This window comes from Boleophthalmus pectinirostris, unplaced genomic scaffold, assembly GCF_026225935.1.
Source record: "Boleophthalmus pectinirostris isolate CB_2022bp ecotype Guang Dong unplaced genomic scaffold, ASM2622593v1 HiC_scaffold_6, whole genome shotgun sequence".
NCBI lineage: Eukaryota > Metazoa > Chordata > Actinopteri > Gobiiformes > Gobiidae > Boleophthalmus > Boleophthalmus pectinirostris.
In genome coordinates this window covers 27,303,746-27,331,375 of record NW_026571447.1, presented here as the reverse complement: position 1 = coordinate 27,331,375, position 27,630 = coordinate 27,303,746, and the positions used below count along the sequence as shown (strand labels likewise).

The 27,630-nt window shown below is 39.4% G+C and overlaps 2 protein-coding genes across 2 annotated transcripts; one reads left to right on the top strand and one right to left on the bottom strand.

The window, feature by feature from the left end:
• Positions 1-8,916: 8,916 nt before the first annotated feature.
• On the top strand, positions 8,917-12,349 carry LOC110171630 (H-2 class II histocompatibility antigen, A-Q alpha chain-like). Its single transcript, XM_020937378.2, has 4 exons — positions 8,917-8,977; positions 9,159-9,422; positions 9,727-10,008; positions 12,166-12,349. The coding sequence occupies exons 1-4, from the start codon at positions 8,917-8,919 to the stop codon at positions 12,315-12,317; spliced, it is 759 nt and encodes a 252-aa protein (XP_020793037.2). The 3' UTR covers positions 12,318-12,349.
• A 9,281-nt stretch (positions 12,350-21,630) lies between these two features.
• LOC129411760 (uncharacterized protein K02A2.6-like) lies at positions 21,631-23,520 on the bottom strand. The gene is made up of 2 exons (XM_055163534.1): positions 22,045-23,520; positions 21,631-21,928 (listed from the first exon to the last, which is right to left on the bottom strand). The coding sequence occupies exons 1-2, from the start codon at positions 23,502-23,504 to the stop codon at positions 21,904-21,906; spliced, it is 1,485 nt and encodes a 494-aa protein (XP_055019509.1). The 5' UTR covers positions 23,505-23,520; the 3' UTR covers positions 21,631-21,903.
• Positions 23,521-27,630: the final 4,110 nt, after the last annotated feature.

The window sequence follows — 27,630 nt, the reverse complement described above, 5'->3', positions numbered from 1 at the left end:
AGTTCTAACCCTAACTCTTCTGACTCTTCTCATTGCAGATCTAAACTGTTTTACTAAACTTTTAAACTAGTCTTCACAGGTCCAGAGGCTGCTGCTGTTTACTGTGAGTATATCTGCACGCACTTACTAACACACTAACTCTGTACGAACACGGGCGGTGGGTCTAATCCAGCCACAGGGGGCGCTGTGTGTGTCCCTCTGTGCCAGTCCCCAGCCTGGATAAATGGAGAGGGTTGCTTCGGCGTAAAACCTGCCTCTTTTAGCCTGATCTTAAAGTGTGTATGGAAGGTTTTTCTAATTATTTTTACTTGGTTCGGTGATATTTATTTGTGGTGAATATTTATCATAGTTTTACATCAGTTTTTTTGTTAGTTTCTGGGCAAAAGTTGAAAAGAAAAGCACAAAAATCAACAACGTAGTGGTTCTAAAAAGGAATATGTCTATGTTAAAACTTTCAAATGCAGTTATAATTGAATTATTGTGTAATTTAGGCAAATCTTGACCCCTTTATCACAGTATGGTTGCTAGGTAAAAGTTATGAAATTGGCTCTGTATCTACTGTCCGTGTTCAACCAAGAAATAAAATGAGTAGAAATCTTAATAAATATAATTTCTAACATGCCATATGCACTTTAATATATGCAAATGCAAAAGGTTTTTTGTCTGTAAATGAAGGAAATTATGCCACAAATGAAACTCATGAAACAAAAGCAAAATGTGTCTCAAATAAAATCTCTTGGTATTTTGATGTGAAAATGTAATTTATCATGAAGGGTGAAACTGTGGGGAAAAATTTGTTTTTCCAAACGTAACAAACTGCAATGAAAAGGTTTATAAATGTTCACCAAGCTCGGGTCAATGAACTGGAACACAATGACTCAGAATTCTATGAAATGAATGGTACATTTGTGGGAATTAAATGATGACTTTCCAAACATGAATGATATAAGGATGGTACAGGACCTGCCATAAAATACTCAAACATGCACATTTAAACAAGTACAATACAAAAAGTGGAAATGTGTCATCAAAGGTTTCAAATGGGATGAAAACCTACTTGGAAAATAAAACTCATCTATCCTGGAAATTAAAAACCGTACGCAAATGTATCCAACTGTACAATGGTCATACCTCATTACCTTGTGTCGTCTCAAAACAAAATCTGAATGCTGAGGATTTTAATGGTTCAGATTTGGGCCTAAACTGGTCCAAATGTTTCATATTCTTTTTTTTATTAATCAGTTCTAGTTTTATACACATACATATGTATACACGTATATATACATACATACACACATACATACATTTTCCTCCTGTTTATGGTCGTACAAACTAACAGTAGTGTTAACAAAGGGATGAAATTTTATCGTTTATAATCATGCAAAACAAACAACAGTGTAAATGAAAAGATAATAATAAAAAAAAAATATATATATATATATATATATACATACATATACACACATATAAAGTTTATTTGTTTTTCGTTTATGGTCTTACAAACTAATAATAATGTTAACGAAGGCATAAAAGTTTATCGTTTATAATCGTGCGAAAAAAACTACAATGAGAAATAAAAAAATATATATATATATACACACACACATATACATACATACACACATACATACATACACATATACATACACATATATGTGTATGTATATATATATATATATACACATACATACATACACACATAAAATAAAAAGTATAAGGATTATATGTTTTTCGTTTATGGCCTTGCAAACTAATAATAATGTTAACGAAGGCGTAAAAGTTTATCATTTATGATCGTGCGAAATAAACTAATCTCATTGTAAAGTAAGGACATTTTGTTTTCGTTTATAGTCGTACAAACTAATAATAACGTTAATGAAGGCGACAAAGATTATCGTTTATGATCGTGTGAAACAAGCAACGATGAGCGTGAAAGAATGTAAGGATTATGATCATGTATTTTTTTTTTTTTTTTTTTTTATACTCCCACATCACTAACCCCACCCCCCCAGGTCCTACATACACAAAACAGGTTATATATAAGTAACAATCTGCGTTGTACTCTTCTTCTTCTTTTTTTTTTTTTTTTTTCTTTTCCTTTGTACCATTTGTGCCAGTGGAAGCACACCAAATTAGAAATTAGAAATTTGCCTTGACACCCTCTTGAGAAGGATGTAGAGTTATAATGATTTTAGAGATTTTGTATATTTGATTATTGAGCCCCATACAGTGTGAAACTTAGTTGGTTGGGCTCTCAAGTCATATTTAATTTTTTCAAGGTCAAGAAATGACATGAGGTCACTCAGCCATTGTGAGGCTTTTGGAGCAGTCGGTGACTTCCATTCTAATAATAATCTTCTTCTGGCTATAAGAATTGAAAAGGATATAATATCCATCTCGTGTCTATTATATTGGTTGGATAATATTCCAAATATAGCCAGGTCAGCACAAGGGGTCAAGGCAATTTTCAAACCATCTGCAAGGTGTTTGCAAATAGCTATCCAGAAATGTTTTAGTTGAGGACATGACCAAAACATATGTGTCATATTTGCGGGGGACATTTTGCATCTGTTGCATTCATCTTTCACATCAGGATACATTTTGGATAGTCTATGGTTAGTGTAATAAATGCAGTGAACTATTTTAAATTGTATCAAATTAAGTTTGCAACACGAAGAACTATTGTTTATTTGTGAAAGTACACCCTTCCAATCATCTTCATCTAATTCTTTACCAATTTCATCCTCCCACTGTATTTTTATTTTCTCCAAACATTCATTTTTAAGATCTATTATCAGACCGTATATCTTGGAAAGACCACCTTTTTGTATTATAGCTGGATCAAACATTTTGTCTATCGCTGTGTTTGGAGGAATGTTCGGGAAAGACTGACTATTCGATTTCACAAAGTTGCGAATGAAGCACATTCATCTTTATGCAGTTAACTCTTCCAGCAATTGAAATATGTAAACTGTTCCACTTATCTAAGTCCAATTTAAGTTTTGAAATTAATGGGGGAAAGTTATATTCATACAGATCTGACATGTTAGAGCATGTCTGTATGCCCAAATACTTAAATTTCTGTTTGCAAAATTTAAAATGATAGAGTTGACTAGGGATCTGAGATGCTAAATTATTTACCGGAAAACACTCACTCTTAGCAATATTTAGCTTATAGCCTGAGAAGGTTCCAAATCTATTTAATAAATCTATTATTTGAGGAATAGTGGAGATTGGGTCTGAAATGATGATGATAATTTGTGTTCTAGGTTATATCGTAAAATTCCTTTATAAAAGTTGGCTGACTTCAGAGAGATTGATAATGGTTCGATTATCAAGGCAAAAAGGAGTGGACTCAGCGGACAACCTTGGCGAGTGCCTCTACTTAGAGAAAAGTAAGGTGAGTGAACTCCGTTTGTGGTGACAGAAGCCTTAGGGGATGAGTAAAGAAGCCTTATCCAGTTTATGAATTTGGGGCCAAAATTGAATCTTTTTAAAACTTCCAACATATACCTCCACTCCACACGATCAAATGCCTTCTCTGCGTCCAGTGAGACGACTATTTCAGGAGTCTCATTGGGTGCGGTGGCCATTAAGATGTCAAGGAGTCGACGAATGTTTGAAAATGAATGACGGTTCTTCATAAAGCCAGTTTGATCGGTTGATATAATATTGGGCATAATAGGTTCAAGACGTAAAGCTAACAATTTGGCAAGGATTTTGTAATCTGAATTTAAAAGAGAGATAGGACGATAGGAACTGCAGTTTGTTTCTCTTTTCCTGGTTTTAATATCAGAGTTATAGAAGCTTTTGAGAGGCTTTCTGGTAGAGTCCCTTTACTCAAACATTCATTGAACATTCTCAATAAAAGGGGAGCTAATACTTTGGAGAATTTCTTGTAGAATTCTATAGGATATCCATCTGGGCCAGGGGCTTTTCCATTTTGCATTACCGATATTGTATTGGTTATCTCAGAAATGTTTATGGGCTGCTCAAGATCAGATGACTCACCATCAGAGATTGACAGTACAGTTAAGGCGTCAAAAAAGGATAACATATCCACCTCATGAGTGGGAAATTCAGAAGTGTACAGATCGGTGTAAAATTTGGTGAAGGTTTTATTAATATCGGATGGAGTGGAAACGTAATCACCTGAGGAAGTTTTAACGCCTTTAATTTCACGTGATATTGTTTGACTTTTCAGTTGATGTGCCAAGTAGCGCCCTGCCTTCTCATCATGTTCGTATTGAAAACCACGTGACTGTAAGATCAATTTCTCAGTTTGATGAGTGAGTAGTAAGTTGTATTCCAACTGCAGATCTAATCTCTCCTTCTCCAATTCAGGATTAACTGAAGTTAGCAGTTTTTTTTCAATTTCCTTAATATTATTTAAAAGCTTGTTCATTTTTTGTCTATTTAATTTATTGTATCTAGCTGTATAGGAAATAATTTCACCCCGAATTACAACTTTCAGAGTTTCCCACAGAAGAGATGGAGAAATTAGATCAGAGTCATTGTTTTTAAGAAAATCCTTAATAGCCATGGAGATTGACTCACAAAACTGATCATCATTTAGTAATAAACAGTTCAGTTTCCAAGGTGGGGTGTTCTTTGACATGATGGCAGGGAGAGATCTAAACGTACTGGGGCATGATCGGAAATCACTATACTTGAGTATTCAATATTTTTAACACCAGGAAGGAGGGCTTTATCAATAAAAAAGTAATCGATTCTTGAGAATGTTTTATGAACCTGAGAGTAGAAAGAAAACTGTTGGTCAGTTGGATAACGGAAGCGCCATGGATCTACTCCGCCCATATTTGATCCATAAAGGAAATAATAGATTTGGCCATTTTATTTGGGAAGGGATGTTTAAATGAAGATTTATCTAAAGGAGGATTCATGGTACAATTCAGGTCACCTCCTAGAATCAGGTGGTGAGTATTAAGGTTGGGTAGTAATGGGATTATTTTTTGAAAGTAAGATTCATCATCCCAATTAGGAGCATACAAATTAACCAAGATTAATGCAGTGTTATTGATCGAGCCTGAAATCAGTACATATCGCCCCTGAGGGTCAGAAGTAATATCTTTGGGTATAAAATTAATTTTTTTATGAATTAAAACAGCTGTACCTCTCATTTTGCTGTTAAGTTTGGAATGGAATATTTGACCAACCCATGAAGCCTTTAGTCTTTGATGATCCTTTATTGTCAAATGGGTTTCTTGTAAAAAGGCGATATCAGTTTTAAGATGTTTAAGGTGCGCAAGAATTTTGCCTCTTTTTACTGGTCCATTGACTCCTTTAACATTCCAAGATACAAACTTAATAGGAGTGCTCCCACTGTACAAATTCACAGCTTTAGTTTGACACATAGATTATCTCGCATTGTAAAAGAGCAGATAAGACAAGAAATTTACATGCAAAGAGAAAAACTTAAATTTTAGAAGTTTGTTCATCTGTAGGACCCCAACCCCTCTAGAAAAGATAATATAAAATAAAAAAGATAGAAATTCTACCCTAATCCTAGGCTTGTTCTCGACAAGCAGCAGATCCCCATTAACTACTTCCATTACAAATGAAATGGGAGCCTAACTCTAAGTTTAGACTTGGAGGTATAGAGGGCTCCTTTTCCTCCTCTACAACAAACTAAACAAATGATCAAATAAAGGCGGTAGCGTCAAGCTAGCGTTCCATAGACCTAACTTATAAATAAAAGTATACTTTTCTTACAAAATTATTGTTAAAGAAGAGAAGAGAGAAAAAAATAAATTAATAATAATAATAATAATAATACAACTAATAATACAACTACTAATACTAATAATAGTAACAATAATAACAATAACAGGTGTAAAATATTATTAATAACTGTAACAGTAATGACAACCATTACTATCATCATTATCCTCACCACCATCACTAAATATTATTATTATCTTCATCATCATAATCACCATATGACCATCATTATTAATAATAACAATATAAAAGTAACGATCAGCAGTGTTAAATGAAATTAAAAAGAGAAAAAATAGTAATAATAATAATAATAATAATAAAGACAAAAAAATAGTGCACACCACTGAGTGTAAAGCATAATAATAATAATAAAAATCAACAACGTAGTGTTTCTAAAAAGGAATATGTCTATGTTAAAACTTTCAAATGCAGTTATAATTGAATTATTGTGTAATTTAGGCAAGTCTTCACCCCTTTATCACAGTATGGTTGCTAGGTAAAAGTTATGAAATTGGCTCTGTATCTACTGTCCGTGTTCAACCAGGAAATAAAATGAGTAGAAATCTTAATAAATATAATTTCTAACATGCCATATGCACTTTAATATATCGACTGTACCGACTTAAATCTGTCTTTTATCTTGTAGCTTTAATAAGTTATTTTTATAGGTTTGATTTAGTCAGTCATGACCAAAATGCCTCCTGCTGCTAGAATAAAAAGTAAATCTGTAAATATTGTAATGTTGAATAAAATGTGTAATGTGTGTAGAATTTAGAAAGGAAAAAAAAACATCTCAAAATTATGAAATGTGGGGAAATCTCACGGCTGTGCTATACTTTTTAATTTTTGACTTTTGACTGAGTTTTACAGAGGAAAACCTCAGAACATAGTCCCCCGCGTCACCCAGAGCAGTGGCGCCAGTAAACTGTCCTTTTTTGACGACAGTGACCAGATTTGCGATTTATTGAAATTTCAGATAAATTTAAGTTGCCTTTGATTTCAGTTTTGAGTCTCAGTCCCTTTATTTTTAAATAAGTTGAAAACGACAGAATGAAGCTTTTCTTTACTAAGTCCCACTTGATTGTTTTATGGGATAGGCTGTTTAATAGTTTGTTTTTTTAACCTGAAAAGTCATAACCGTGTCCCACCCTGGTCAGCTGACCCAGACCCCGTTGCTATGGTAACCGGTGACCTGTCTTGTTTTCAGGTTTTTCTGTCATGTCATTTGTTAAACGTGTTGTGATATTCAGATAATAAATTGAATAATTAAATACACTGAATAAATGTCTGTGTCTTGTACTCCATACGCCTTCATTTGGTTAATGTCAGTCCTGGAATTGCCAGTGTTTACTGAACAAAATGTAAAAAGTAAGTGTTAACTTGAAAACTACCACTACATGACATCACAAACATACAGAGCTTTGGAGATGTAGAAAACTAAAAACAAACGTGTGAATGAAACAAAACACAAGTCTGCACGTTTTTGATGTTTAAAGCTCACAAGAGTCAACTATAATACAGGATCTTTAACAATATTTATATTAGCTGATCCCATCTCTTTTAAATATTATTGGCCTATATAGTACCATACACCATACAGTTTTACAAAAGCTCACCCTTGTAATTGATTATGCCATGTCAAATTGTGTAACTTCAGTTTTATTATCATGGTTATTTGTTATTATATTATAATGTGTGAGCTTCTGTAATTTCCACTGTGGATTAATAAAGTTGTAAGTGTAAGTCTTTTATACAGTTAATCGCCTGAGTTCCTCTGAGTGTAAATAATCTGAATATATTATCATGTAACTAACAGTCTTATTTTCAATTAGATGTAGCAGAGTTATGGTTTCACTTTTGCGGAAAGAAAAGAATGGAAACTGATCCTTAAAGCCAAGTCATCCAGGAGTTTTGTGGTCTACTGTTCCCAAACCTGTATCCTGATGACATTTAGCGTGTGATAGTTTTTAATCTTTGAATTTTGCAGATAGACCTATGCACACAGTTGGGAGAACTACCAATCATAGGAGCGAATTTGGAGCCGAGTTTGAGGTCCTATTTCTGCAGAAAAAGCAGAAGAATCACACGTTCCATGACAGAAATGGTGACTCTGAGAAGAACAGAGCAACGGAGCAACGACATCACGGAAAATGGGCTCAAAGTGTGACTTTTTTTTTTTTTTTTTTTATGATTTGACTAAAGGAGAGAGGAACCACAGCGCACACTCACAGAGTTTGATTTGGGCCACAGAACTTTTCTGCTCATTTTAATCTGAAGAGTGAGAGGAAAGATACGACTCCCCCTCCTCTCCTCTTCACCCCTCCTCTCCTCTTCATCCCTCCTCTCCTCTTCTCCCTCTCCTCTCCAGTCTCCTCTCTGTCCACGGACTGAGAGAGGAGGCTGGTGTAGTGGGACTCTGGAGCCTGGTTAATACTGCTGAAGTTGCCTTACCTCTTCCCGATGTGTGGTAGTACGAGCGGAGCTTAAATCAAAATCTAAATGGCAAAATAAAATAATTTCTTATTGTCATCAGTATTAGGCCTTCATAAATATTTTCTGTCTTGAGGCCTTTTGTCTCCATATTTCAACCTTTCTAGTGTCAAATTAAAAATCTCATCATAGACTAACCATTTGGCTATGGGACTACGGAAATTATTGCACTTTTCAATACTCTGCTACTGCTTTCTGGTGGAATTTGCCCACTTGCGGATTTAAAGAGAAAGCGTAAATAAAATGCAGCCTGAAATGCTGCTGTATTTATGTACTAATATAGACCTAAACATAGACTAATAATAGGTCTAGACTCTTAAATATCATATAGAATCACATGTAATACCTGAAATAGTACAGCAATGCATCACCCTCCTAACTGTGCAAGAAAGTTTACATAGTCTGAGCTGATAAACCTGTTAGTTCGCTGTTTAGAGGAAATGACGGATGTTATACAACAATCCGTTTCAAATTTGTTCAGATTTGACAAATTTAAAATGCCTATTACTGTTACGGTTTCACTTTTGTCTTTTTGGTCATTTAAACAATTGTATTAACATTTTGGGATTTATTTCAAGATTATATATATATATATATATATATATTTTATTTTATCTTGCGCTCATGTGACCGAACCATATTTAGTTCCTGTTTCGGGAAATCAAAAACATTCTCTTCGAAAGGATGAAACCGTCAGCGTCTGTCCTCTGTCTCTTTCTCAACTACTTTTGTGCATTTTCACAATGTAAGTAAATTTAATCTGTTTATACATTGGAATTATTATTAAACAAATAATCAGATTATAATATCTTGCATGCATATAAATTACCGTACCTAACACATGTACTAGTATTTATTCATGTTAATGTACTTATTCTCTCTCTAAAGTATAGCATAACGTTTTACATATCTGTTTATTTTTTCAGATTCCCATGAATTACGTGGCTCAGTGGGATGCTATCCCAATGACACTGCACAATTTACTTACGATTTTGATGGAGACTTGGTTGTGTATGCAGATTTTCAGAACAGCAAGGTTGTATACACCATACCACCTTTTATTCCTTTTGACCCAAGCTCACTTCCAGATATTTATCAAAACGCATGGAGATCAAGAAAGGGATGTTGGGATGTTCAATCACTTGCAAAGGTGGCTCGAGTGCCAGAAATGGAAGCACCAGAAGTTAAAGGTAAAAAAAAAGAAAAAAAAAAAAGATGGAAAGAGTAAGTATAATTTCATCAAGATGCATAATGTAACTTAACCTGTTTCCATAGAGACACTATGGCATACATGTTCATATGGCACATTTTCAGATATTTGTCAGCAATACAAACACCTCTTGTTGAATAAATGCATAATAGATTTAGGTTAATTCTCAAAGCAATATGTATAACATCTCCATGGAGACAAGGTGGTGGAGGATCCCTACCAGAAAAGTTACATAGAGCATCCTTTAATTTATATATATGAACTACTCTATTTGAACTTCCCAGACCCCCCTGAAAGCATCTTGTATCCAGCTGAAGAAGTCCTGTTGAAAGTGGAAAACAGTCTTGTTTGTTTTGTGAATCGTTTCTACCCTCCAGTCCTCACTGTGACATGGACCAAAAACAATCATCCCGTGTCAGAAGGGGTGTCCACCAGTGCTTATATCGCCAACAGTGACCAGACCTTCCACTGCTTTTCCACGCTCACTTTCATACCAGAGGACGGAGACATGTACAGCTGCACGGTGGAGCACCCTGCCCTGGAGAAACCTAAAACACGGACATGGGGTAAATGATTTTACCTGAAAAAAGACCTATAATATATATATATATATATATATATATATATATATATATATATATATATATATATATATATATATATATATATATATATATATATAATATCTTGGTCTTTTTTGAAAACATTTTCAGCTAAGTACCTCTCCTCCAACGCACCTTTCGCCCAGTCAGGAGGGTAGAGTCTACACAGAAACATTTATGTATTTGAACCCTGTGTACTGTGTATGACTTGAATTTTTCAAATAATTGCAACTAAGTACAGGGATGTGAGTGAGGATATAATTTCTTGGTGAATACAGGATAACCCAAACATGCATGAATCAATAAAAATACAACTGTGAGTAAGCTAACGATACAAGAACAGCATTTTAACATGGTTAAAACCTTTAACCAATTAGAGAGAGCGAGATACTTTATTGATTCAGAGGGAAATAGAAGTTTTGCTGCAGCAGACACAGTTTTACTTCAGTATTTACACTGTGCTTCTCAGTCGCTTTTGTGTCTCTGTCAAAGGTCTCAGTGCAGTGTAACAGGAGGATTGATCAGGGAGGGTCAGCAAATCCTGTGTCAGGGCAGTTTGACCAGAAGAAGAGTCAAAAGTGTCTCTTATCTTTGTCCTGCAGCATCACAACAATGTCCAGGGGAGAACCAGGTGAACAGGAAAAGCCTCATTCTTACTCCCCTATGGTGTTTTGGTTGGTGACGAAAATGTTCATTCCCTCAAAGTATTTTGTCTGGAAGGTCTTCTGCCACACAAATATGTTAAAGGTTGTATGGAGGATTTTTTTTGTTTCAAAATGTCAATGATAGCATTATAGAGATGCAGTAGCCTTGTAATTATGATGACCAAAAAAAAAGAGAATAAAAATTCATCAACTCTGGACGTGGTGGGGCTAAACATTTGCCAATAGATAACGAGACTGCCTCGTTATCTGTTAGCTGACAGGCTGTCAATCAAACTCCCTACATTTCTAGCGTAACTGACTTGCCTGCGCGCTGCCATTACGTGGTTTACGTACGCCTGTCACGCAGTCCACAGACGCAAGACGCACAGACGCTGTTTACTCCACCAACGCAACGCAACAGTTCTTAGCGGCTTTTTTGACCTATATCTTCCTCGCAGTTAGCACAAAGTTTGTTGCAATGGCAGACAAGAATCCAGGAGCAGTTAGCCGCAAAAGAAAGTCCGTTTTTGAGGTCGCTGAAAGAAGAAGACAAGGGGAAAAGCAGCGAAGCCAAACTAAGGTTCTTGGAGATTCATTCCAGCAATGGCGCGACTGAAGCAGACGAAGGGTCTAAAGACTGATGCATTGGTCGCCAAATTACTCCTGGACAGGTCACTTCTGCTTATTATGAAAATGTACTTTATTTCCAAGAGCTAGACAAACGTTTTTCAGGACACGAATGCGATATCCTATGTCTGAAAACGTAATTTTCAATGCAAAGAAAGAGCCCGCTTGCTGCTGTGTGTTGTAGCTAGTTCATTCGCACGGAATCTCCGCGCACCCCTCTCTGCACCGCTCCCCTCTCCTCTCCCTTGCTCCCCCGCTTCCCCGCTCCTCTTCTTCTCCGTGCATGAAATGTCCTCCTCACTTCTCCACCTTGCCTAACCAACACTGTAGTTAGTTGTTTACAAGTCATTTTGCAGCGATGAGTACTTGTTTTCTAGAAACAAACCTGTTTCTGGCGTAAGGAGGAGGCGGGAGGAGGCGTTTCTACGTAGGGAGCTGGGGGGGAGGGGCAAAAAAAAAAAGACAGTCACTGGATTTCTCATTCCTTGGAAAATCCTCTATACAACCTTTAATTCATCATAAAAGCCTATAAACCTGCTTTTGAAACATAGTGAAGATGAAAAACATTGTTGCACCAAAATAATATGAACTAACATAACTTATTTAGTAATAATAATAATGAACTGAAATTGTATAGTGCCTTTCATGATGAACAAATCGCTTTACAATGCTGTACTGTAGCCATAGCTGCCCTGGGGCAGACTGATGTACAAAGTATGTTGTACAAAATCTAGATCATGTTCTCTTCAAATGTTACTCAAGTAAAATATATAAACTATAACTATAACTTCTTAATTTCATGGTTCAAAATGTAATCTAATTCCTCTTTCCAAATATTTTTTTTCCACAGATGTGGATGTGAAGAAGCATGGAGACCTGGCACTTGATTTGTACTGTGGAGTGGGCCTGACTGTAGCCTTACTGGGAGTCGCAATTGGGACATTTTTAATTGTCAAAGGACGCTATAGGCAGTTGGCAGCTGAATATATTGACCTTGGTTAGGTGATATCGACAAATGTGTGACTATGTTCTTTGTCTGCTTTGGTTATACTTATAACAACTCGTTACTCATACTTATAATGCTTTGTTGTCTTCTGGAGTTGTATTGTTATATAACTTTTATAATGTTTTGTGGTTATGTAAAGTTACTCAGTTTTTAAAGTGACGGAATGTAAAAAACACAAATTTTATTTTTTATTTTATAATAATTTAAAAAATGTAATCACTTGGAAGGCATTGTGTTTAATGTGTTTTATCACTTTTCACACAACTTCTTCTAGACTAAATAATGTGTTTGAATTAACAGAGATAAAGGCTTTGTCATCCCTCACTCTAAAAGTGTCTGGTGTTTTGTAAATGATATATGTAGACACTCCTATTTAAAGGAATTGTATCTAAGATTATGATTTTAAAAATCATAAACAAAACCTTGGCTGCGGTTTCATATCAGAATTTTGGTGTTAAAAGATGAAAAAAAGCATCATTTAATTTCTTTCATCTAATTTATTTCTGATCATAGTCCCTCTGATTACTCGCATCAGAATTAGCATTTTACATTTAAGAAATCTTAAAGGTCAAAAAATCTGATTATAGCGCATTGATTTGCATATCATTGTGTTCAGATCACAAATCTACATAAACTCTGTTTGCATAAAATCTGCTTTTCCCAAACAGCAATGTGTGAGGGAAATATTTGTAAGAAATTTTCCAAAAATTGCAATTTTGCACCATGACCACATCCAAAGTCATATTCAAAATGTAATTGCACATGGGTTTTGTGTCTTTTGGGTAAATTTGAAGTGTTTGTGATGAAAAATGTGCAAAGAGTCTTAAGTATGTAGGTGTGTGCTTGTGTGGTGTGTGGTTTGATTTGATTTGATGTGCATGTGAACAAGGTCCGTGTCTCTCATTTGGGTTGCCTGTTTCAGTACTGAAATCCAGTTGGTTTAAACCTAAAATGCCTCTGATTCCTCAATACCTAAACCTCAGCACCTCCAGTCAGTCATGAGTCAGTGCTCGTGCAGCCTCTGCAGCTCAGTGAGTCAAATGTGGAGGTTTGGAATTTGTATGTGTGCAAAATGTCTGTTTTATGTTCTGTTGACGTGACACACCTGCGAACAGGTCAGTACATAGCTAGCTGTCAGATGCAAGATAACTTCCTGATAGATGTATTGTTTGACCTTGTTTATTTTTACAACCACTAACGCTATAAATAACATAGGGGCACATTTAACAGGTAAGGGTACATTCTTCTTTGATTGAGAGTGGAGAACAGAAAGAGTAGACTTTGCTCTTGTAGAGACTAACAGGGATCCTTAAAATAAACAATACAACTAGTATTTTAGATTTATATGATCAGGTCGTTAATATTTGTTGTCTTCCCGTGTGATGAGCAAAGTGAGCAAGGGTCAGATTTGAATGATTGTCTTTTGATATGGCTAAACTAAATGTTATGTTATTGTAATGGTATTCACACCTCCAGAAAACTGGAAATGTATAATAATTATGTGTGATTTTTGCAGAGGCACACTATATTGTCTATTTTGGGAAGGGTCAATCCAGTGCAGAGGACGGCCATGACGTTCTGTATACTAACCAGGTCTACTACAATAAGGAGCTCTTGGTGTCATACAACAGCACAGAGGGGAGATTCATCGGCTACACAAACGAGGCAATAAAAATCGCACATGGCCTCAACAGAAACAAATATATTGCTGATGATCAGAAAAACAACTTTGAAATCTTTAAACAAGTTGCCTCATATTATATTAAATTGGTTGATGCAGGAGGTAATTTTGTCTGTATTTTTAACTGAGTCTTTATATTTTTAAGATAAGAAAAAAAACAATGTGTGTAAATTAATTATTGTATGGCATCCCCAGTAAACGTGGTCAAGATTTATAGCTGAAGGATTTATCTATCACATCTATTCACATTTACTGTGAACATGCAAATTCCACAGTAAGGCCAGGTCCTGAGTATCAAAAGCACCACTTAACGGATATCATCATAAAATTATAAATTTTTCATATTGTGATGTGCTGAAGTATTTTTTCTTTTGCCTGTAGAATCTTAATTAAGTCAATATTTACCCCCATTTGACTCTTGAGTAATGACAATACAAAAACTCCCATATCTCCCAATGTCCATACTGAGAATGAGAAAAAAATTGTATGTGTCCTTTCTATGTAGGTACGGCACTGACTCGGTTGTACTATTTTAAAAATGTTTTTATCGATTTGCAAATGATAAAAATAGCATGTGCAGTTTCTTAGTGTGTTGCACATGATTGGCTATTGGAAACCGTGCATATTGGAATTTAATTAGCAAACTGATATTTTTGTTATTTTTTATTAGACGACCACCCACTAATAATTATTTAGAAAACATTTTGATTGTCTTATATATTGGTAGATATAATCTTTGAAAGCTTATTTTCAAATTTTATTCTGCAGAAATAATAATCATAATAATTATTTACACATTTAATGAATTCAGTAAATAAAATTGATCTGAGCTGTGATCAGGGAATGCCACAGTCTGTTGCTGCAAAGATGCAATCAGATTAGCAAATTACAGGTAAAAATTACAGTGCAGTACAACCAGGATCTGCGAGCAAGGTGCCTGTAAACATCTCCACATAGTGGGGAACTCCTCCCATGCACACTCCAGCCAGGCCAGTCAGAACTTAAGGTTCATCAGCGCTGCTGGGGATAGAGTCACTGCTCTCTGCTTGTCCCTTAGGTGCAGGTGTTAGGGTGCAGATGGAGCCAAGTGAAGCAACATTGGACTCTGCGGATGTGCAACAGATCCAGGCATTCCACTTGATGGACTGAGGCCATCATGCCCAAGACAGACCACACTTAGTGAGATGGGGTTTATGTAGCAGCCATCAAACTCGAGGACAGGATGAATGGCGTGCCGTGCCTCTCCCTGGTGAGTCGTGCATGCATTGCGCGTGACTCCACCTCTTCTCTGTTCACCACAAATCCCATCCTGAAGATGTGGTGCAGAATCAGAGCTATGTGTTTCTTCACCTCGTGACAAAAGGACGCTAGGACCAACCAGTCTTCAATGTAGGTGTGGCGAGCGGGGCTTATGGGAGGGGGTGTGTTAGAGCACCCCAAACGTAATATAATCAACTTAAAACCAACAACGCCACTGGGCATAGCCCAGAAACTAAAACTAAATTTGCTAAACTAAAATAAGGCTCACAGGTTCGTTAATTGATAGACAGAGACAAGTGACTTACAAAACATGAAATAATTTATTGTCACCATTATTCATTTGTTTCCTTTTTGTTAGATTAACTTTATTCACTGTTCACATAACTGCCGATTAAAGGCTTCACAAAAGCAGCTGTACGATGACTTTGTCCTTATAATATAAAACACAATAAAACAAAGCAGCATCTCGTTCACAGGGCCACGGCTCCACCAGATGACGTGCCGAAGACCACCCTCGACCCTAAAAATGAACATTATATTTTATCCTTCACTTGGTGGTAGCCCCATAAATGAACCTGAACCCCATGCTTCTACATCCACGAGGCTTGACGCCGAGCGGCCGGAGCATCTGACAGCAACACCGACCCAACCGTGGACAGCGGCGAACAGTGGCGCTTGTGGCGATCAACAGCAAATACACACAGGAGCTTTACTCACGAGCCATAACTTCGATCGGGCACATCGGGACTCTAGGAGCGGTGGCACTACAATAAAGCCACACATTAAATTGTAAACTTGCAATTGTTCTTAACATGCAATACACAATGAAGGAAGTACAGTTTTACACTTTTTGAGAGAAACCAAAATAGTCAGACGGTTCTGTGAATAGGGCCTATAGGGAAAATTGTGTCCAAAAGTTACACACAATTTACACAAGAAAACATTTTTCTGTTACTTTAAACTTAAAAAATGTGTTTTCTTATAATTGAATTTGTCAAATTATAATTTCTGTGTACAGTAGAGGGGTTTTGGCCCAGTGAACTACATGGCTGCCAGGTAAAAGGTAAAAATTCCCTAGCGTGATCTTATGATTTTCAAATAGAAAGTAAAATTTGAAACCTTAGACTTAGACAAACTATTTGGACAAAATAGCTCACTGATCACAATATAATATAATAACAAAGAGTAAAAGACATAAATGGTAATAATAAACTCTAAATACGCAGCAAAAAGATAGCAAGAGACAGGTGTCAGATAAGACATTATTATATAATATAAATGTACAAGTCAAAATAAAAATAGAAATAAAATAAAATGGAAAAATAAGTAATAAAATATAAAATCTCAGCTATATACAAGAGGTACAGGTAAAAAGTAAAATCCTCAGTCTAAGGTAGTCCTGAGCCTAGCCTAGCAACAAGATCATGCAGATGGGTCTCCGGGTGCTCCCAGTGTGCTGCCCACTGCTCCTGTAGAGATGGGTGAAATACAGAGCACAATTTCCCTACAGAGACAATAAAAAAGAGTGCTACAAAAATCAAAACAAAAAAAGAGGTCATAGGAACACAGTGCAGCAATGATATGATGTTGTATAGTTGTAGGGAGTATTATCTGTTACATAAAGGTGAGTTGTTGTACACATATATATGGTCCGGTCAAGCGGTAACGGAGGGAAACAGGTGCAGATTTTTTTACATTCAAATAGCTCTTATTCAGAAACTAGAGGGACTATTGAAATAAGTAAGGTATTAGAATGTAGGAAAGAGTTAGCACTCCAACAGGGTAAAGTTAACCCTGCGATATTCTTTCAAGTTGTTGACAAAAAATTAAAAAACTCACGTCGGTAACGGAGGGAATGAAATATGCAGCAGTTTTTGGGCAATAAATACAAACAGCGATAACTACTGGTTCTCACTTACATATCCTTAACAAACTGGTTTGAATATTTGTTTAATATAGTTTTCTACCATATGGTACAAGATCAGGTTGAAAGACCTCTTACTTTTTGAGTAATGAGATTTTTTATTAAGAAAGGTCATGGAAAAGTAACGGAGGGAAAATTGTGCAAGCAAGTAGAAGGTGCATGATTTTGCATAATTTGTTAGCTTTTTTCTTCTGAATACTTTAATATTACTTCAAAATGAAAGGTAACTATTTCTATAAAATATGTCAGTCCTTCCAAGCAAATTTTTATCATTTTAAATACTTTTTTTTTTCTTTTTAATCATGTACCTTCATCAACAGTTCAAAGATCGAATAACACAAGATATGATGAAATGCAACAATTTATTTACAAGATTTGCAGGTCTTTGAAATTTGGGAAATATTTTTTGTTCCATGTTTCATACATGGTATGTTTAAAACGTATGTAACTTTAGAACCAAAAATGGTACAGAAAAAAGGTAAACAGTTTCATAAACTAGAGTACATACAGTCCCTGACAAAAGTCTTGTCGCTTATCCATTTTGTGGAAACAAAAGCTTATAACCTGACTTTCAATTAATCGATTGGTTTTAGAAATGTCTCATATGAAAGCTAAAACCCTACCAAATTATGCTCAATATACTAAAATAAATTTGCTTCACTGAAGATTGATCATTTAATGAACACAGAAAGGTCAGATTTTGGAAAGACAAAAGTTTTGTCGCCTACAGAAAATTGAACAAATAATTTACTTCAAATACAAAAATATGTTGCATAACGTCAGTGAATTAAGTAGTGGTGCTGTGAGATCCATATTTAATATCTTGTATGACTCCATGAGCTTGAAGGACGCATCCATGCGGTTCGACAATGATTCATACAATTTGTTGATGAAGTCATCAGGAATAGCAGAGAAAGCGTCTTACATGCCTCCCAGAGTTCATCAAGATTCTTTGGTTTTGCCTTCCATGCTTCCTCTTTCATTCTACCCCAGACATGCTCAGTGATGTTCATGTCTGGTGACTGGGCTGGCCAGTCCTGGAGCACCTTGATCTTCTTCGCCTTGAGAAACTTTGATGTAGAGATAGAAGTATGCGATGGAGCACCATCCTGCTGCAAAATTTGACCCCTTTTATGGTTGGGAATGTAAGAGGAGCTAATACTTGATACTTGATACTTGATACTTGATATTTTAGGCTATTGATATTGCCTTCCACCCTGCAAATGTCTCACACACCCCCATACTGGATGTAACCCCAGACCATGATTTTTCCGCCACCAAACTTAACTGTTTTCTGGGTGAATCTTGGATCCATGCGGCTCCAGTAGGTCTCCTGCAATATTTGCGGCAGCTGTGATGAAATTCAACTGAGGATTCATCTGAGAAATCCACCTTCTGCCACTTTTCCAGTGTCCATCCTTTTAGCAGGCTGTGGGCCTTGGCAAATGCCACACGGTTTTTTAATTGCCTTTTGTTTAGTGCTGGTTTCTGTGCACTGATTCGACCATGGAGGCCATTTCCAGACAGAATTCTACAAACTGTTCTGGTTGACACAGGGACTTGACGGTGACCAGGCCTGGTGGAGTCTGCTGCTGCAGTGGAAAAGGGGCTGGCCTTGGATTTTTCGAATCAACAAACGGTCCTCCCGAGCAGCTGTCTTGCGGCGTCTGCCGGACCTGGGCTTGTCAAAAACATCTCCAGTCATTTCAGATCTTTTTCTTATTCTTTGTACTTGACGCTGAGACACATTGAAGGTGTCACCACCTCAGCAGTGGATCTGGTCTTCAGCCTCTTGATAATTAACGCTTTGGTCTCAGGGTGGATCTTAGGCATGTTGTCAGAGGTCAAGTTGCAGTTGATGTGAAGGTCTGGTGTGCTGGGGTTCTTTTTATACACACCCACTAATTGATTGATCAGTAACTGATCACAGATGAGGCTGTAATCTAGGATTGGGTGCATCATATGACAAGGTGACAAGACTTTTGTCTTGCCAAAATCTGACCTTTCTGTGTTCATTAAATGATCAATCTTTCTTCAGTGAAGCAAATTTATTTTAGTATATTGAGCATAATTTGGGAGGGTTTTAGCTTTCATATAAGACATTTCTAAAACCAATCGATTAATTTAAAGTCAGGTTATAAGATTTTGTTTCTACAAAATGGATAAGCGACAAGACTTTTGTCAGGGACTGTATGCTATCTGTTGAAAACATTTTTATATCAGATGCATTAACTTGAATTTTTGGCTTTGCTGTATCTTCTGCTTGACTGGCTCCATAAATGATATGAATGTAGTCCTGTATCTCTCACTCTGAGTTGTTGGAGCCTGAGGAGAATGAGTTCCTCTGTCCCTCAGTGGTTTGGTGCAGTGGGAGTGTCCATGATGGAGAGCAAACCTTCAATAAAATTAATGGTCTAACCTGTCATAGACCTTTAATGTGTATAAAAGGACTGGCAGACATAAAACCGCTGTCACACCTTGACGATTTAGAAAACGTATGCCGACGTATGAAAAAATTGGCAAATTCGCTAGCGTACGTCGGATAAGTTCTAGGTAAGTATTGTATAAGTTATGAGCACGCTGGCATACGGCGACATACGGCAAGGTCGTCAAAAAATTTTGAGCATGCTGAAAATTTCTTGACATATGTCAGCGTATGTTTATACATCCTGCATACGCGGGCCATAAGTTGTAGGTAAGTTATGCGATCGCTGACACACGTTAATTGTAAGTTTCTCATAAGTCCAAATACGTTGAGAAAATGTCTAGTGTACCCATGACTTATGAGTAACGTGTTTTGAACCTATGTGTAACTTATATCGAACTTATCTCCAACGCATATTGACATATGCAGACGTATTTGACATGTTCCAGATGACCGCAGAACTTACTGAACGTGTTTTTAACTTGTAGCTACAGTATAATGGCGTATTGGCAGCGTTTAGGAGAATTGGTATAAAAACGGGGAGGAAACCGTCAGACTTGCGCTCCCATATATCATAGCCGATGCAAAACACTTGATCAGAGAATACTTCGGCCACAGAGGATATCAGACAGTGGGAAAATGTCCTCACTGAGAGCCGTAGGAAACAGTCATTTGCATTTTAAAAAAGAGCGTCATGTAGGCGATGTGCGGATACAACCTAACCGATCAATTCATTGCGCCAGCTCAATAAGAAGACTTTATTACTCACCCTGTATTATCCATAGAATTTGTCCTCCGCAAATAATGACATCCAGTCGACAAAAGCGCGCTATTAATCCATTTGAGTCGTTCTTTGAAAGTAAAAAGGCTAGAGTCGCACGTGTGTTTGTTTACGTCCAGCGCGTGTGAAGCTGCAGTTTAGCGATAGCAACTCTACTTCCTGTGAACTTTTTCTCCAATCTTTTATGCTTTAAAAAACATGTATCTGAAGTATTGCACCACATTTCACCAATAATAATAACTCGGTTGTGTCTTGTATCTAAACTAGAAGTGCAGAGCTCTGAGCTCTAGAAGTGAAGTGGTGAGTGGTTTTACTGTAGACAGGAAACAGCAGACGCGATCACGCTCACAACTTTACAGCCTGTCGTCTGCAGACAGAGCCCGCTGCTCTGACCTAGCCTATCAATCATCTGTTGCATTCAGCACCATACACAGAGAGAGATTGATATGATGATATAGCATATGATATGATTTAGATTGTCGAGCGGCAGCCTTTTAATAGGCGGCGAGACGTGATCGTCGGCGATACGCTGCCGTGCGCTATGCATAGGTTAGACTATCGTTAGGCATAAGTTGGGGACCTTGGCAACACGTTAAGCATTATGTTACCGGTCCCAGGTGCGGACACGACAACAAAAAGAATTAATCTGTGGAATAGAAAGAGAGTCTTAGGAAAACAATGACTACTACAGCTGCGTTTCCTTCCCAGATATGTTTTTCTTTTAATTTTCAATTAAACAGTGTAATTCAGTCACAACATAGCTTAAACAAATAATGCGCACAGGGGTCTTGAACAACTAAAATCATGTCAGGAGGCTTCTTCAAAGTCAACAGGAGTCTTATACATTCAATATACTAGCGTTTTATAACTGTTATTTTGAAATAAAAGTGAGCTGTGCGAGCCGCCGAGCCCTTAGCAACCCCTCCGCGATCTCCCCAGAGACCAACGGCTCCGCGCAAACTGGTCTCGCTATGCTATGCCGCGAGTTAAACTTCAAAACTTTCCAAATTGTTAGATTCCCACTATCATTCCTGACCTAAAAAGCTTCATAAAACTAAAATATTTCATCCTTGGCGACTTTTAAACAGATACAAACCTGTGGAATAGAAAGAGAGTCTTAGGAAAACAATGACTACTACAGCTTGCGTTTCCTTCCCAGATATGTTTAAGGGGACCGGGGGGGGGGGGGGGAACGCGCGACAAGCGTCAAAGGTTCCGCCCGCGAATTTCTCCCCAACTCCCCAACATCCACACAGTACAACGAATTTATGCCAAAAAAAAGGAAATATATCCTCTAAATTATTAGAAATTATTATCAATAACAATAATAATGATAATGATAGCTACCATAACAATTATTAAATGTGGTGACACATTTTTAGGTGTACCACACGCTCCCCAACAACAAAAGTGGCTCCTGACACTTGACTAAAATAACTCAAACCCCTAAACTAATAAAGTCTCTTTTCAAAAAAAGTCTCTGGAATGTCTTTCACAAATGTCCTTAATCTTCAGGCATCTTCTCTCCTGAGGTATCTGCTCAGTTTAATAGCAAGGAATAGCATACGAAACAGGTAAGTAAGGGTTAGAGGTAAGGGGGGGGAGGATAAAGGGGCTGAGGGTAAAAAGAGGGGTAATACAAAAAAGGATACAGTGAAGACTGGACGTTGACTGTGTTCACCGTAGGACGAGTCTGGTAGGCTGGCTGGCCCAAGGATGGGTAGGTGAAGACCATGTTGGGTCGTCTCTGCCTGGTGGACTGCCTCAGACGGGGTGGTGACTCCGGGTGCATGTCAAGCCCTGGATCAGAGCTGGGTACCGGTTCTGGGTCAGGACTCGCGGCTGAGCGAGGGCCATGCTCAGGGCTGTTCACTTCTTCTTGAAGCTGCAGTATTTCTTGGTCCTCATCGGGTCGGAATAGGTCTGCATCTTGTCCATCCTGTCTTTGTGTAACATGTTCCTCTTCTGTATCAGTGTCTCTTTGTTCAGGGTGGTTGTGTGTCTGTTCTACTTGTCGTGTCTGACTTGGACCAGGTCTGCGTTGTGGCTCACTGCGGACTGGTTCAACTGGCTGATGGCTCTGTTGAGAATATCTGGGTACCCGGAACCAGTAGAATTGTTCCTCTTCTTCTGAGTCACTTGCCTCTGGGGTGCGTGTCTGGTCTGGTGCGTTTGGTCTTCCTGCGGACTTTTGGTTTCTCTTGTGTGGCTTGGTGGCTTCACTCTGGACAACATCAACTGGCAAGTCATTTACTTGTAGCAGCAGGTTCCTGTGTAGGGTGCGGACAGGACGGCCTCCTACTTCAGGGCTTACTTTATAGACGGGGTTGTCACCAACCTGCTCCCTTACGATGTAGACTGTATGTTCCCAGTAGGGCCTTAGTTTGCCCGGGCCACCTCTTTCACCCAGATTACGCACAAGGACTCTGTCCCCAGTCTGAAATGTTACTCCTTTGCACCTTTTGTCGTAATTTGCTTTCCCTTTGGAGCTTGACTGTTGGCTGTTTGCACTTGCAATGCGATAGGCCTCTGTCATTCTCCCTTTCCATTTCTCTGCATATCCATGTGGTGTCTCTGTGTCATTTTCTGTCATGAGGCCAAAAAGAAGATCCACTGGGAGGCGAGGATGTCGGCCATACAACAGGTAATACGGAGAAAATCCGGTGGCCTCATGCTTAGTACAATTATAAGCGTGGATGATGTGAGGCAAATGCTCCTTCCAGTTTTGTTTCTCTTTCTCTCCCAATGTGCGTAGCATCTGCAACAGGGTGCGATTCAGTCTTTCAACGGGGTTACACTGGGGATGATAGGGAGATGTCCTTGAGTGCCCAACACCAGCAAGCTCTCTGAGTGACTTAAACAACTCGTTCTCAAATTCGCGACCCTGGTCGTGGTGAAGCTTGGAGGGGTAGCCGAATTTGGGGATGAAATCGTTGAAGAGGCGGTCTGCTGCTGTCTTAGCTGCCTTGTTCTTGGTGGAGTAGGCTTGGGCAAACCTGGTGAAATGGTCCACCACCACAAGTATGTACTCAAACCCCCCTTTGCAGGACTCTAAGTGCAGAAAATCAATGCAAACAAGCTCAAGTGGGGAACTGGATGTTATGCTGCCCATGGGTGCCCTCTCTCGTGCGTAGCAGGTTTCTTTTGCTTTATGCACTGACACTTCCTGGTGACGTACTCTTCGATCTCTCTTTTCATGAAAGGCCAATAGAATCGCTCCCGAGCCAGACTTAGGACTTTCTCAACCCCAACATGGCCCATGTTGTTGTGGAGGTGTGTTAGAGCGAGAGGTCTGTAAACGGCAGGCAGAACTAGTTGTTGGCGCTCAGTGGTCTTCCTGTAGAGCAGGCCATCCTCCATGCTTAACCGACTCCACTCTCTCAACAGTCTTTTTGTGTGTGCATCAACTTTGTCATTCTCTGTTGGTGAAATGCCTTGCTCCTTCATTTCAATGACTTTCCCAATCGCTGAGTCTGCTCTCTGTTCTTGAGCGAGTTTGTCGTGGCTGATAGATTGCAGGGGTTGGAGGGGCTGGCTGGGTGTGGCCAGATTAAGGGCTGCAATCCAGGCTACATCACCCTGCTTGGCTCTTCTGCTCCCTTCCCAAACCGCACCGATGGCTTCCTCCGACAGTTCCTCTGAACACTCCTTCATGAAAGTGTCAATGTCAAGTGGACAGCGAGACAACACATCAGCGTCGATGTTAACCTTTCCTGGACGATACTTTTATGTCAAAGTGGAAATCTGCCAGTTGTCCAACCCAACGATGTCCGACTGCGTTGAGCTTAGCAGTGCTGAGGACATATGTCAAGGGATTATTGTCTGTGAAAACGGTGAAATGAAATGTGACGCATAATAGAGGTAGTCCTTAAACTTGTCGCAAACTGCCCACTTGAGGGCGAGAAACTCCAGTTTTCCGCTGTGCAAGTGGTAGTTTTGTTCGGCAGATGTTAGTGTGCGTGATCCGTATCCAATCACTCTCATCTTGTTGTCTTGATTTTGGTATAGGACAGCCCCGAGGCCTTTCTGGGAGGCATCCGTGTGTAGTACAAAAGGAAGGGTGAAGTCCGGGTATGCTAACACTGGTGGCTGGGTGAGCATGTCAATCAAGCGCTCGAGGACCCCTTGGTGTTCCTTGTTCCACTGTACCAGAGCTCGGGAAGGTCGTTGGGCATATTTCGCTCTGCCTCTGGTTGGCTTGGGTGGTGGTGCGTCAGTTGGAGTTTGGAGTAGATCATACAGAGGTTTGGCTATGCGAGAAAAATCCTGCACATATGTCCGATAGTAGCTTAAGAACCCCAAAAGTTGTCTGACTTCTCCTACAGTTTGTGGGTTCTTGTGCTTGAGCGCCTGCACAGCTTCAATGTCTTTAGGGTCAACCTTCACTCCATCTGCAGACACCAAACGGCCGACATACCGTACTTCTTTGCGGAACAGTTCACACTTCTCAGGCTTCAATTTCACACCATGGCGTTGCAAGGCTTGGAGAACTTTCTGCAGCACTTGGACATGTCCATCGAATGACTTGGAGAAACACAGCACATCATCAAGGTAAGGAATACAGCACTCATCACGGAGCGTGTCGAGCATCTCCTCCATGCTCCGTTGAAAAGCTGCTGGAGCATTTGACAGCCCAAAGGGTATCCTCACCCATTCGTAAAGGCCCCATGGAGTTGTAAATGCTGTCAGGTACCTTGAGCCTTCTGCAATGAAGCCTTGATGGTAGGCTTTACCCTGGTCCAGGATTGAAAACCAGCTGTACCCCCCGAGGGAGTCTGTGAGGTCCTGGATCCGGGGAAGCGGATGTCGATCAGGTACAGTCTTGTTATTTAAAAGCCGGTAATCAATACACAGACGTAAAGATCCGTCCTTCTTCCTCACGCAGATGACAGGGGCGGCATAGGGCGAACTGTGACTTGACAATCCATCCTTTAACAATTAGCTCTTGAATATACTCCTTTACTTCCCTGTAAAGGGGCTTTGGTATGGAAGCATAGGCCCTCTGGACTGGTGTGTCATCTTTGAGTCTGATTTCCATTTGTAGTGAAGGAATGCAGCCGATGTCGGTACTGTCGCGGGAGAATGCCTCACACTCTTCGATCAGCACTTTTTCAACTGACCTCCGCTGGTCTGGGCTCAAATGATTAAGGTCGACAGGGGGTAACCAGGACTTGGTGGCTGAATCTTGAGGGGAGGTGACTTTGTTTACCTCAACTGCAGTAACTGAGGTCTGTCTGGACTGAGTTGGCTCTGGTGCGTCTGTCTCAATAATTTTCACAACATGCTGAATGGTGCCAAGGGTTGTCCTCTTTGGCAGGATTACTTCATGCTTGGAGTGGTTGGAGATGGGAATCTTAACGAATGGTCTTCGGGGGTTGTTAATCTCTAGGAGTCCCTCTCCTACACTCAAATGTCTTAAAGCAATGTTCTCGTTTGGTTCATACAGGACAAGGGGGTCAGAGACGTCGAAATTTTGGGGTACCCGGCACCACACTTGAACTGCTTTGCCAGCAGGAATAGGCACATTGTCTTTTCCGATCCTCACCGTGGCGGGGTCACAATAAACTCTTTGTGGCACCTGTATAAAGTTCACTATGGCCACTACCTGTTCTTCATCCATTCCAAAAGCTCTGCGTAACAGACTGTACAGTGTGGCATCGGCCTCCTCATCTGACTTCTGCCTTTGGATAATGGCTCCAAGCACATTAGCTCCTACTAGTGGTTGTGGGAGAGAGAGCTTACTGACTAGGAATGGAGCTTGTACTGTGAGGTTGGGATCTTCGTGACCAGCCAGGGTGACTGTGAGCTCCACCCACCCATCGTAAGGAACTGCTTGGCCGTTAACTGCATAAACCTCAAGTTCATCATTCAGCAGCTCGTGGAGTGGTCTCACTTGGTAGGTGGGGATAAACCTCTTGACCCACTGCCTGTCGACTATGCTCACTTGTGAACCTGAGTCGAATAACACTGTCACTGGGTAGCCACCAATCAAGCACTTCAGCAGACTTTTCTTACCAACTAGGGGAACTTGGCAGGTTGTAGAGGTAGAGCTCTGGCAGGAGGAAACACATTCTTTTCTCTTGTCTCGCATACTATGATGTCTGGGGCGTGGCACAGTGGACAGGGTGGAGGAAGGCTTTACTGGCTGGGACTGTGACTCGGTATCGGCCGCTGGCTGTCCCTCGACAGAGACCGATCCCAGTTTCCCTGAATCCTTGTCCGCTTTAGGCATCCCACTGCTCTGTGGCCTGGCTCACCACACATGAAGCAATGACTACAGTCCTGCAAGTTCTGCTTCAGCGCACTTTGGACAAAGAAACGTTCTCTTTTGAGGAGGTTTGGGAGGGTTTGTTCGAGTTTGGTCAGTGGGTGGTTGTGATGAAGGGTGGTGAGGTTTTGTTGCTTTTTGTTCCATTAAACTAACCACCATGTTAGTTAAAGTTTCTACTTGGGCTGCAAGTTCTTTGATGGTTGGTGAAGTTTGCTGTCCTTTGGCTTCCTTGTCTTTTGTTTCAATCACTGCGCTTTGAGCTGGTACAGCCTTTTGGCGGGCAGCTTGGCCTAACCTTCTCTGATGTTCATTTTCATCGCTGATAATCTTTGTGACCTCGGCAAGAATCTCTTCATCAGTGACACTACTGCTTGAGGTGAGGGGTCTTAGTCTTCGTCGCAGGTCTGCATACTTAGCTCCCAGGCCTTGATAGATTGTGTGCAGGAAAACCTCCTGGACTGTTCTTGGGTCATAGGAGATGTCTGTGTTGGCCTGTTTTGACTGAAAAATCAGCTTCTGTTTGAGTCCAATCATGCGATATAGAAACTGCTGAGGTGATTCTTGTTCTGTTTGTCTAGCACACATCAGCTCCTGGAACATCTCAGTTGTGGCCTTTTCACCAAGATGGGACCTGAGGAAACCCTGAAGTTCATGGAGAGACAGGTCATCTTTGAGCATTAACATGTCCCTGAAGGTGCCAGCCTTGACGATCCTCAGCACACCTCTCACAATTTCAGCTTCCGCAAATCCCTCTTTGACCCCTTCATTGATCTGCTTGGTGAGACTGTTGTAACTGATTTCTGAATTATTGTCTCCAATCTGTCCACCAAACACTTTGAATTCTCTGCGGGACAAATAGGAAAGGTCCCTGAGGGCGACTATCCTCTCTGGACTAACTTGTGGACGTGGTTGTGAGCGGCCTGGATGGCTTGGCATGGCAGGTGGCTGTGTCGCAACTGTTTCACAT